General features: G+C 36.5%; 2 protein-coding genes across 2 annotated transcripts; one reads left to right on the top strand and one right to left on the bottom strand.

Moving 5' to 3' along the window:
• Positions 1-474: 474 nt before the first annotated feature.
• LOC127115115 (40S ribosomal protein SA) lies at positions 475-2,379 on the bottom strand (the record flags this gene model as incomplete). The annotated part of the gene is given in 4 exon segments (XM_051046746.1): positions 475-596; positions 731-928; positions 1,144-1,406; positions 2,097-2,379. Coding segments are annotated over 4 exon segments (725 nt in total), but the record flags the coding sequence as incomplete, so codon positions are not given.
• A 1,343-nt stretch (positions 2,380-3,722) lies between these two features.
• On the top strand, positions 3,723-5,512 carry LOC127115117 (uncharacterized). Its single transcript, XM_051046748.1, has 7 exons — positions 3,723-3,770; positions 3,931-4,198; positions 4,293-4,494; positions 4,700-4,838; positions 4,916-5,073; positions 5,162-5,228; positions 5,372-5,512. The coding sequence occupies exons 1-7, from the start codon at positions 3,723-3,725 to the stop codon at positions 5,510-5,512; spliced, it is 1,023 nt and encodes a 340-aa protein (XP_050902705.1).
• The last annotated feature ends 7,784 nt before the right edge of the window (positions 5,513-13,296 follow it).

Below are 13,296 nucleotides of genomic sequence, written 5' to 3'. Positions count from 1 at the left end.
GAAAAATGTTTCTAGGCTACAAAAAACTGACCCAAATTTTACTTGGGGGGAAGGAAAGGGTCAATTAACTCAAGGGGCGCGCAACTTCATAAGACCAAAACCTAGTTTATTGCCAGCCTGTAGCTGCCACAGATTCAATTCCAGGAGTAGAAATTTGTTGGGGAGGTGGAACAGCTTCACCCATTCACCACCTGCAACTGAAAGAATATATACTCTATCAACAAACCGTGAATACATATGATGCATTAGTAAAATAAAATCACTTTCAGCAGATGGCAATGACGGAAGTAACACAAAGTGGAGATCAAGAAAAAACATAAACCAAAGATGAGAGTCGTATAACTTCAATTTAGTTTAGGATAATTTAAATGTGCAAATAATTATGTACCAGCTTCTGGGGCTGTCCAGTTGACAGCAGGAACTGCTGGAATAGGCTGTGGAGCTGCATCAGTCCATGGTTGCTCGATGGCTGCAGGCCACTGACCATCTGATGGAACAGCTGCATTGAAGTCAGCAATGGCGTAATCTGGAACAGGAACTTCATCCTCCTCTTGTTCTTTGGCCTCTTCGGGTTCTCTGTAGAAGAATAGATCCACCTGCATTAAAGAAAACAAGAGGCGGTGTGTTTAATCTAACTTGCCAATTCAACCTCAAGTTCTTGAAGGTGGGGTAGAGTGCCATGCATGTATACAAACTCTTGACAATTGCGAAACATAAAAGAAAAAATTACCATCACATCCCACTTAAGACCAGGGCGAATTGTACCACGCATCTGCAAAACCATCCTAGCCAAAAGCCAAAAGAGACAACCTATGCTGTGCTTCCCCTTGTTGTTAGCAGGAATTCCAATGTCAACATATCTCATAGGAGAATCAGTGTCACAGAAAGCAATTGTGGGAATGTTTCCAAGGGCAGCTTCCTTGATGGGCTGCACACAGATAAAACATGCATAGAATTGAATAAATTAATAATACAGCATATAACATTGACCGATAAAGCATGAAAAGCTAAAATAAAACTCATTAATGGCAATGCACAAAAAACAATCAAGGAAATATATGGATAAAAAAATACATTAATTAAATTAACAATCAAAGCAGGTGAAACTAATACACAAACAATATTAAAGTATGATGGTGAAACCTGGTGATCAGTTCTTGGATCAGTGAGGATGAGAAGACGAGGCTCGCTGAAGGAAGTTTGGAGCTGATTGGTGAAGGTTCCGGGAGTGTGTCTTCCAGCAATAGCATGAGCCCCAGTGTACTGAGCAAACTTAAGAACGGCTCTCTGTCCATAAGGCCTTGCAGATTGGACAATGATGTCCTGAGGGTTTTCAGTGGCAACAATGACTCTCGCAGCCAATTGAAGTTTCTCCCAGGTCTTTCCAAGATTGATAATATAAATACCTAAATTAAAACAAACCCAATCAAAAATTAATTATTTGTCTACAGAATATTTTACTAAACAGGATTTTGGTGATAATAGAAGCAAGGAACCCAATTGAGCATAACTAAATTTTGATATAAAAAATAATCCTTCAAGAAACAAAATGCAAAACAAAACTAGAAAGGCAAAAACTATTACTTTAAACCCTCACAAACTAGTACTTAACCATTTAACGGAAATCTAAGGAGAGGTGCAAAATGAAAGAACAACACTAACCTGCACAAAATGAAAAAAGATGCTAATCACATTTTTAAAAAGTCTAAACATGTTACTTTCAACACAAATGTTCTTAATTTTTTCTCCATGGGAACATTTACTAACATGGACCATAAATTAGCACTGTTCACAAAAAATAATTGCACAAGCACATGGATCAACACATACACAAAAATTACATACTCACTCGTCCCCATATTATAAGCAAATTTCACATTTTTAGATTCATTAAATAATTAATGTACTATATTTATCCACCGTGTGTGCCTGACATAAATACTTCTTCTCAGAACCTAAAATTATTCAAGGCTCTAACTTTTTTTTAGCAGATCCTCTAAATCTCAGATACATTTTGTATATAAACTCCAAAAACGTAATACATGAGGCTAAACATGCATGATTTATAAACAAACTCAATAAGATTAGAATTTTACCGTCATTCCTGCGTTTGAATATATAACGCTCCATCTGAAAATCACAGTTCTTGGTGCCGAGGTGAACGTCGGCCGCCAACATCATCTGAATATCAGCTTCCTTCTGAGACAACTGACGTGGTGCTGCAGCGGAGGTAGCCATGATTGGATGGTGTTTATTGCCGGCGACCGGAGAAACCCTAAAAAAACTCTGATTGCGGCACTCACTGTGAACAACTTCGCTAGGTTTTGTTTCAGCAATCTAAACTAAATGTGTAATATAACGATCCCCGTATAATGGGTTTTAATGGGTAAATAACCCGGCCCAATATTCAAACCCTCGTAATGGGCTTGGCCCTTATAAAAATCTTATAAGTTACCAACTATCAACCCTTCAAAAATTAATTTTAATGCATGCAATTACTAAATTGTCCAACCACATTTTCAAAATTACATTAACTAGGGAATACTTTGGTAATCAGTTAATGGCTAAAAATTTATTCAAACAGACCTCTAATCGGTTGTCAAGTGTCGACCTAACATTGGTTACCAAAGACCAATGAAAGTTTCTGCCTTCCCCTAAAACCATATCACACGCTTCCCCATTTTTTCCTTCCCGTCTCTAGCAAGTTCATTTGTCTAAGACCAATTCTCAATTCTCTTTACTTCTTTCCGGCGATCAACTCCGTCCAACAGTCTTGGTTATTTCTCATCTATAATCTTTTGCATATATTTTACATGCTTTTATTTCTCATATTTAATCTTCTGCGTCTATTTCTCATGTTCTATTTTTCAATCTTGTATTTGTCTTGGTTATTTTTCATCAACACTCTTGGTTATTTCTCATCTTTAAACTTGTGCATCTATGTTTCCGGCAAGCTGCTCGTGTCGATAAAATATTTTTCATTTCTATTAATACGATTTTATGTTTTTCTGAAATTTCAGTGTTTTTTATGTTGTCAAACATTTTGTTGTTTGTCTTCATTGTCACTTCTTCTGAACATTTGTTTTTTGTATTTACTGGATGTCGAACATTTTTGAACATTTATGTTGTCGAACATTTCTGAACATTTTGGATTATAAATTGAGTCATGTATTGTTGTTTGTTGATGGCTTTACCATTTTCCTATTGAGTTATGGGAAGATTATATGCAGAGTCATTGGCTCATATATTGTTGTTTGTCATTGGCTTTACCATTTTCCTGCTGAGTTTTCATTAGCTTTACCATTTTCCTGCTGAGTCATTGGCTCCATCATTTTCCTGCTGTAAGTTTTTCTTTGTTTTGTCATTGGCTTTACCATTTAATGTAATGGATTTCATGTAGCATTTAACTTTGTTATGTCATTGGCTTTGCTGAATGTCACAAATTATTTTAGCTGAACAAAGTTGATTCATGTAATGTTGTTTGTCTTATCTTAAGGAACTTATCTGCAGAGTTATAGATTTATGCTTGTCTTCAAAGTTGATGCCATCATTTTCCAGCTGCAAGTTTTTCTTTGGTCTGTCATTGGTTTTACCATTTACTGTTATGGATTTCATGTTGCATTTTACTTTGCTCTGTCATTAGTCTTAGTTGTATTCATGGTTTTATGTAAGTTATCTTCATATGCTGATTTTAATTATTTTTGCCAGACTTACAACCAACCATGTCAATACCACTTATTCTCATTAAGAATTTGGTGAAACGAAATCAGGTGTGGAAGATGCTAATTCGAGTTGTTGATTTTTGGGTTGTAAGAGAAAAACTGGATTGCAGCATCTTGAATTGGTCATACAAGATACGAAGGTAATCGTTTCCCGCTCTATTTGTACATATGTTACATTAATGTCATTTAATGAACATCCACATTGCAGGGTGATCAAATCCACGTGACCATTCACAACCGAGAATTTAAAGATTGGATTGAACAACTTATCGAGCATGAAACCTATTGTCTATACAATGGAGAGCCTATGGTTAATGACGGCACTTTTGAAGTCTGCCCAAACAAGTTGAAACTTGTATTCAACGGAGGAACCATTGTTTCTAAAATGCAAATACCCGCAATACCGCTACACCAATTCAAGTTTAAGGCTATTGATGATTTTCTTAATGGAAAATTCACCACTGATCTCTTATATGGTGACCTTTGTTTTTGTTTATAGTACCGTATGTTTTTAACTTTACTTTAACCTTAATATTATTTTGTAACTGTTTTCATTTTCGCATTCTTTAGACGTTGTAGGTGTTCTACAAGATGTTGTCAAAACACAAATGGGTGGTGGTGGTAAGAAATCTTGTGTCAATATTACTCTAGGTAATGAAGCTGGCAATGTTATTCGGGTCGCATTATGGGAAGATTACGCTAAACAATTCATGAGCTATAACAACTCTAACAATTTCCTGGTCCAACACTACTTATTTAACACATGCATGGTGTAAGCAAAATCAAGGTTAGCCATCTTTTTCTAAACACAACTATGATTTCGGCATTACTTTTGGTTCTAATGTGTAACATATCTTCTTTATATGAGGTGCAACTTCTGGATTGCCTAGCCTAACAAACGCATGGAGTGGCTTGAGACTTCACATTAACTTAGACATACTGAACTACATATAATTTACATTTGCATATTGGTACAGGCTAGCATCAACCCAATTATCAATTACACTGTCTACTTCTCTCACTCAAGCATCGCAATCATTTGTACAATCTGGCAACAAGAACTGGACTAACCTGAACGAGATCAAGAGTATCGGTCAAATTAGTGACACCATAAAGGTTTGTCATTATTTTTGTAATTACAAAGTTTATGGAATTATTCATATAATTAATGACAATCTTAAATATGAAATTAGGATTGTTTTACCACAACCATCGGCACAACCAAACGATTTAAGTCCTCAAAGTTTGGATGGTATTTTGAGTCTTGCCCGAATTGCAAGACATCAAATAAGTCACATGGAAATAAGTTCGAGTGTGTCTGCGGAGTTAAAGATGTTAAGCTTGTTACAAAGTAAGATTTCAATGTACTGTTACCAAGTCATAATACTTTCTATTCCTACTGTTTTGCTTACATGTACCACTATATATTCATGTGTTAGATACAAAATAGAAATCGAAGTTGAGTTCGATAATCACGTTGGATGCTTTGTGTTTGGGATAAAGATTGTATCCCATACATTAATATGACTGATAGGGAATTGAGACAACTAATGGAGGGGGTAACTAAATGTGCAATAACTACTCATTATTTTTTAAGTTATCATCTAAGTGCAATTATGTTTCACTAACTATGTTGATTTATGATCTAGGCTGGAGAGGACAACCCCACAATATATCCAATACACCTAGACAAGCTTCTGAATAAAAAGCTAGCATTTAGAATCAAATATCAATCTTTGTATGGCCAATTATCTATTGTCACAATCCTTAATGAGCCTTCTGTTTACTGAACCTTATATGATTCACTTCATCCAAATTAGGTACAAAGCATTAAAGTGAGGACGATTTTCTTTTTATTTTACTCATATTTCTATATTGTCTTTGAAGATTCTGTCAACTTTAATTTTGCTTAAATGGTTTACTCTAATGTGAACAGCATACTTCAAAGGCTGCCTTTTTGGTTGTGGACAAAGATGTTGGACTGGACATTGATCATGAACCTATTGTGAGTCAACTTTTTGAACTTATTGCATACTTCTCCCAAATGCTTGTGAAGATATTCATTCATAATATATTAACAATTTAAAGTTGTGATTTGTAGGAAAGCGAAACACCTGAGTTATCTTTATTTGCACTTCTACAAGCATCTGCCAAAATTGATTGCAGTTCGTCGACTTGCTCTAGCAACACCCCTGCTAAGAGGGTTTCTGTCCCAATTTCTATAGATGATATTTTTAAAGATGAAGTCTTTACTCAAAAGTAATCTTCAACTAAGGTTAAGCACATCAAGAAGGAGTGATAATATAAGGTTGGGGTCGCTTATTACAAATTTTATATGTTTTTTTAACATCATTGTTGTAATATTGAATGCCATCCTCTAAGAGCTATGTGTCATTTTTGAGTTGACAAACAAACAACTTCATGTTTATGTCTAATTTTAGGTATTTCTTTTGATCATATAACTGTTGTAACTAATAAACAAACAACTTTTATGTTTTTGAATATTAATATATGTTGAATCTACATTTTAGCAATCAACAATTAGAGAAGGATTTGAAATTTTTTAACAACACAAATGCATGTAAAACGTCCACGTTAGACTCTATGATGTAGTGAGTATATTCAAATGTTCATTAAACATTGTATAATTTAACAGTGAATGTTTGCATTTACCAATCATACTAGGTTCATATGGTTTTTAATGCATTGTCACTATTCTTATAGGATAATTGGTTGCTTCTAAATTACAACTATAATAAATTCGTGTTAATTTATAATATCTTTATATCTACCATAATGTATCATTACATAATAATTGCTTTGAAAATTTCAAGTCTCAAATCATTATAATTGTTTGACCTGTCATAGCAGGGGTGCGAAGCTAGCGAAAATATACTCGAACGTATCGCACGCTCAAACATACAACAAAGTCGCCATCGAACTTTATTTATCCCCAAAGGGATGGGAAAACATCGATAAAACCCGGGGGAAAGAGATATGTTGGGTAAGGAAGTCGGTTATGCAAGGGGAAGGTATTAGCACCCCAAACATCCATGGTACTCCATGGGAACCGTTTTGATTGTTCTCGTTCGAATAGGTGTGATATCTAAAGATTACTCGCAAAAGAATGGAAAAAGGAAAGAAATAGATAAAATGCTCAGTGAGGATTTGGGCCCTCCTGCCTATGTATCCTCATAGTGCAATGAGGAATTCAGAGCTTCGTAGTTCAAGGAACTAGAGGCGGGAGGTGAAAAGGAGTGCGATGACAATATGGTTTGAACCAAAGGATAATGTTATTTGAACTCCAACAAGGGTGAAAAGATGAATCCAAGAGTAAGGTGGCTATTACCAGTACGCAAGCTAGTAGGACCGCCATTATAGGGTAAAGCCGAAAATACGAAGAAATATGTGTTTGGGTACAGTCCCAAACATCTCTTGGTTCACAAGGTGATACAAGAAGGAGTACAAAGAGGTAATGTATTTGGCTAAAAGATAACTGGTATATCACGTGAAGTGAAGGAAGGTAGGAGATGAGTGTATCACGGAGATAAACGGAATGAAGTGACTGAAGTCACAGAAATGAATATCTGATGACAAGTGACTGAAGAAGTATTGTTTGAAATTAAAAGGTGAAATTGTATTGAAATCCATAAAAGAAATGGGATTTGTACCATAGAGGGAAAAGGCTTTAACCGATACGTGGACTAGTAAGACCGCCACTATAGGGTGTTTATCCGAAAAAGAAGCAATTAAGTGTTTGAGGTTGTAGCCTAAACAACTCTAGGTAGAAATGCGGACTATTCGTTAGGCGTCCTAAGAGGGTATGTATGGAATTCCAAAGAGAGTGTATTTCGATGTCAAAGGAATAATATGTCAATGGGTGAATGATTTATGATTGAAGGTAGGTAATGGATCGTGGAATATATGAATGATGCCTAATGCAAAGGAGGAATAATTTGGAGTATGCTCGCCAAGGATTTGCATCCTCGTGCCTACGTATTCTCATCGTGCAATGAGAAAGTTAGAGCAATCGTAGTTCGGAACCACGATAATAGAAAGAGAGGCATACAATGATGAAGAGTATGACTTATACCAACAGAGTGGTATCAAAAGGTATTTGTCTAAGCGACAGGGGACTCACGAGACAAACCCAATTTCAGAGGTTAACTGCCATGAAACAAGGAGAGAGATATTTGTCTAAGCGATGGGGGACTCACAAGACAAACATCAATTCAAGGAATGATTGCAGTACTGTATAGTACAAGGAATAGTGTATCACTGGATGGGGAACAAACAGTTTGAGATCAAACAAGGATAGTATCTTGGATCCAAGAAGGAGATAGACTCTGAATCGAATAGCAAGGTAGGCATTTACCAATATGTGGGCTAGTAAGACCGCCACTATAGGGTAAAGCCAAAAAAGAAAGACTGAACTAAGTGTTTAGGCGTAGTCTCAAACAACTATCAATTGATGAGGTGGACTATCGTTAGATCGTCCTAAAAGGATAGAAAGGAGTCCAAGGAGAATTATGATTGATCTCAAAAAGATGGTATAGATTGAATGAATGGAGAATGAGTGATTGATAAATAGGGTAGCTCGTGAAGAAACTGGGTTCTCCTGCCTACGTATCCTTATAGTGCAATAAGGAAATCGGAGCTTTTGTAGTTCAGCCCACTAGGGCTGAAATCAAGAATGATTGGAGGCAAAGAAAGATTGCATGATTGAATCGAAATGAATAGGATAGAGAATGGAATAGACTTGATAGTTATTCGATAAGAATCACACTAAAGTCTATGAGTAAAGGTGGATACGATAAGCAACGAGTCAAACGTCTCGCACCCAAAGATATCCAGAATGAGTGTAGGAAAGCTCCAGTCTCATTCCTTCTTTACTACTTAAGGCTCATGGTATGCAACTCTTGTCTTAACTTCCAAGTGGAGAGAGAAGAATCTTTGTTGTTGTTCTTGTATTGATGAAGACCTTATCAATCTTTCAATTTGAATTGTACTAAAGTATATGAATAGAGGTGAATACGATAAGCACTGGGTCATTCGTCCCATACCAAAGACACTTAAAATGGGGGTAGGAATCCTCCAGTCCCACTCCTTCTCTATTGTTTAAGGCTCGTGTCGTACAACTTGAATTATGATTGACAAGTTATTGATGTAGTCCTTTCTTTGCATTGTTTTATGAAAAAAGAGACTTGTCAATCGTATGATTAGAATTGTGCTAAAGTCTATGAATAGAGCTGAATACGATGAGTGTTGGGTCATTCGTCCCACACCCAAAGATATCCATAGTGGGGGTAGGAATTATCCAGTCTCACTCCTTCCATATTGCTTAAGGCTCATGTCACACACTTCTAACTTTGATTTGACAAGTTTTTAAGATGCCACCTTTGAAGCACTTGTATAATTTACTGCTTGGTATGATTGAGGATGCCTTGATCGGGAATCTGACTTGAGGCTTCGAGCTCTATAGCTTAGAAGAAAAGTCTTATTAAGTGACCAAGGGTCTTTTGGTCACTCAACTTGGACTGTGGGATTATACAAGTTTAGAAGATTTTATTGACCAAAAACTACTTTGATCAATATAAATCATGGGTTTGATTTGATTGGAATAACTAGGTTAGAACCTAATCTAATGGTGGTAATTGTTAGGAACTATCCTAAGGGATCATGCATTGGTTAATCCAAGTTAATTAGAAATTCTATGTTAAAAATCCTAAGGGAGCATGTTAATGTTTAGTCAAAATCTTGATTAAAATTTCTATGTAACAATTCCTAAAGGAACATGTGATTATATGGCTAAAACATCAAAATAACCCCTAAAGGGTAAAATGGTCAATTTACAAAGACATCCAAATATTAACACCAATTGAATTCTAGTTAAAATCTAACTATAGTCTAAAATCGATTAAATCCTAAAGCTTGATTTTAACCTACTTGTGTAGAAATTAACTAAGTTCTAAAAAAACCAACTAAAATCTAATTATTCCTAATTAATTATAATTTTCTAAATCAAGCTAAAACTATATTAAAAACTCAATTAAAATTATACAAAATCAATTAATCCCTAAACTATTTTAATCTAATTACCTAATTAAAAAACAATTAAAAGGCAAAACAAGAATATTAAAAGGAATGTAAGAGAAAAATTGAAAATTGGGCTAAAAGGGGGTATTAAGCCAAAACTGGAGGTGTACTAAAGGAGCAGACGTATGGGCCTGATTCTACATGCCCATTGGAAATTGATTGGATAGGGGGGTGCGAACAACAATAGCAATATTAAGTGCAGCACGAATGGGCCTCCAAGAATAACCCCAAGACCATTTCTCCATGGCTCAATAGAGAGGGTGTATGAACGAATTAGGGGTGTCTCTAACACTCTTGTTGGGCTCAAGTAGGGAAAGCCCAAGTCCAAGACCAAGCCAAGTCAAACCTTTGAATTAACCAAACCTGTGCGCGCTACCTAGTCTCCCCTGGTTCACCGGAAACAGACTTCCTCCATATGCCACCGCGCAGGCTGCCATTCTGGGCGGCGACGACCACCTATAAACGAAACAGAGCTACCAAAAGACTTTCATGTTTGCACCCTAGCCAAATCTAAACCCGGTTTCGAGTAATTTAACCTCTAAGTCCCTAATCCAACTCAAATGATCCAAGAACCCTAACATGTAAAACTCAAATTAAACTCTAATCTCCCTAATCCAAAGCCTCAGGGGTGAGGGCTTTGAACCCTCTTATCGTGTCTCACATGTTGGTGATGAAGAAATGAGAAAATGAAAATGTGAGGATTTCAGACGTACCTTATCGGCGAAGACGATTTGTCGACGACGAGCTTCCAGGTAAGTGGTTCCGAATCTTTCTCTTTTGCCTTGGCTTTCGAATTCTCCTCCTTCTTATTCTTGAAATTGAGAGTAAACGAGTGGAGATATGTGTGTTTTCTGTGCGGTCTAGCTTAAGCAAATTGAAGCTTCAATGTGAAGCTTCAATGGCTTATGGAAGAAGAGCTCTGAGTGAGGGAATGAGGAATTATGTAGAGTGAATTTGAGAGCTTGCAATGAGTTAAGTGTGATGAAGCCAAGGGTGCTGAAATGTTGATGGAGGTCTCAATTTATAGATGGTAGGTTTGGAAGTGATATGGTTCGGAATTAGTTATGATTAGGTTTGGAGTTTGTTATGATGAACTCATTGAGTTCAATCTATTAACTCACTGAGTCGACAGTTAGCTCTTTTTTCTTTTGGATTCCAATGTGGGATAAGTTAGTTAACCCAAGTTCATGAGTGGTAAATACAGGTGATATAATGAATTAGAGTTAGGTGATGTGGCTATTGTGGATCAAAGATGACCTGCTAAAATGGTAACTGTTTAACTGCACATTTGGTTAGTTGCTCTTAAGATGTATGTTTTATTTCGATTTGCTACAGGTTGTAGATAAATCCATTATAACTGGTCACTACAAGTGATTTAAGTGGAACTGGGCTTGAACAAAGAGTCGCGACCTGCTAAACAGGTTTCCCCTCTATTTTGGTTTATGTATATTATTTGTTAATGACAGGTTAAACTTGATAACTCAAGAGGAAGGCAGTGGAACTGGTTGATTGGTCAGGAGGAATAAGATTGTTGCATTCATGCTGCAGGTCAAGGTAGAACTGCATTGCTACTTGGGATGTTGATGCCTTGATGTAGGTTTCTTATCATGTGTATATTATTGGCTTGCATGCTTCATGATGTAGGGCAATAAGGGTTGAATGCAAGGCCATTGTAGCAAGGTAGTGGTGTCTTGAGTCTACTGATGTTTTGTTCAGTAGGTTTTACCTTGTGCATCATGGCTTCAACTTGATTCTGCAACATGGTTTCAACTGGGTTCAGCAGTATGATTTCAACTTGATTTTGCAACATGGTTCATGCTGATGCTTGCTTCAGGTTTGAATTGGGCTAGATCTCAAGGGGCTTGGACTTAAACCATGATGTATGGTCTAGTTTAACAGGTGTTCTGCATTATGTTCCTGACTTTTCATTGGCTCTCTCTGTTTAATGTTGAGTTTGCTCATGATACTAGGACTGATGCATCCTTGGATACAGCCTGCTGTAACTAGATAATGATGATGGATTGCATAATCTGCCAAGTTATTTCATGTTTCCTTGGACTGAATACATTGACTAACCTGCACTAAGAACTTTTGGTTGCATGAATTGGTTTCAATTCCCATATACAAGATCAAGTTTTTATCAGCTAGTTCCATGCCCATTCACACTGATTTATGTATCCCATGGTTTGTGGTTAGTGTATTGTCTTTATGTTGTGATTGTCTTGGATCTTTGATGTCATCTATTTTTGGTTTTGGATGTTTGTACCTTGTTGTAGTCACATGCTTTAATATTGTTTGGTCCATTGTCACCAATTCCATATGGTTCTACAGTAGGGTATTCAGCTCAGGATTTAGGTTTTTCCTACAGCCAATGGTTTCAAGTATGTATGGTTTCATGACTTCACACCCTGTATTGCTTAGTGAAATGCCATTCTATTACTAAACATGCTACATATGTGTCTTGCCACGGTTTTGCATTTATGATGCAGTTTGCATGATGTGGCTGGCTGCAGTAGGTAGGTTTTGTTACAGGTGCAACCTGGTCTTGGCGGAGTGTGTTGTAGATGCAACTATGGTGCAATGGTATCTAGCAGATTTAGCTATATGTTTCCATTCATGTTTTGTGGTTCAGCAAGCACTTTGATTGATAGCATACCAGCAGGGTAATGTTCATGTGCACCATGATTCAATTAGCTTGTAACATGTTCATTTCCATTTCTATTTTTGGGTTTAATGCAACAATGACCATGATTAGCTTCATGTAGCATGACCCAAACTTATGCTTTACAGTTCTGACTTGGTAATGGCAATGCAGCTAGGTTCGTAGCATTGATCAATGCACCTAGAGGATGGTTGAACAAGGGCTTACAATATGATGACCAAGAATGGAGTTTGAAGCATTCATGACAAATGACAAAGGTTCAAAGGTCAAGGATCAAAATTTGACCTTAGGATTAGAATTAGGACTAGGACTTAGGGTTTTAGAATGAAAAGGGCTTGGGTTGACTTTGGTCAAAGTTGACAAAAAAGTCAATTGTTGACCAAAGTCAACATTTGGTCAACATGTAATTTTTGTTCTTTTTTTGGATGTAATGAGCATTGCAATGGACTATAAATGGTTATTTGAATGGAAATTGGTGTTTATGAATGAAATGAATTGAATTTGGCATTTGAATTGACAAGAACCTTGAATGTATTACCTTGTAAATGGATTATAATGGTTTGAAATTGGCTTTGACTTGATCTTGAATGGACATGATTGAAATGAACCAAGAATGTGACTTTGGGTGAATCATGAATGACTTGAATAAACCAATAACATGAATCAACTTGACTTGCATAGACAAGGATGAACATGAACCAAAGATCCATGAACCAAACACTAAGCATTGAAAATGTCATGAAATGGACTTGGATGGACTCCACCAGATGAAACCAAACAAACCAAGGGCTAGGCACTTGAAATGTACAAATGAAG

The sequence above is a fragment of the Lathyrus oleraceus genome, unplaced genomic scaffold (assembly GCF_024323335.1).
Source record: "Lathyrus oleraceus cultivar Zhongwan6 unplaced genomic scaffold, CAAS_Psat_ZW6_1.0 chrUn1108, whole genome shotgun sequence".
NCBI classification, from domain to species: Eukaryota; Viridiplantae; Streptophyta; class Magnoliopsida; order Fabales; family Fabaceae; genus Lathyrus; species Lathyrus oleraceus.
The sequence above is the reverse complement of the archived record's forward strand: the minus strand, read 5'-3'. Positions and strand labels throughout refer to the sequence as shown.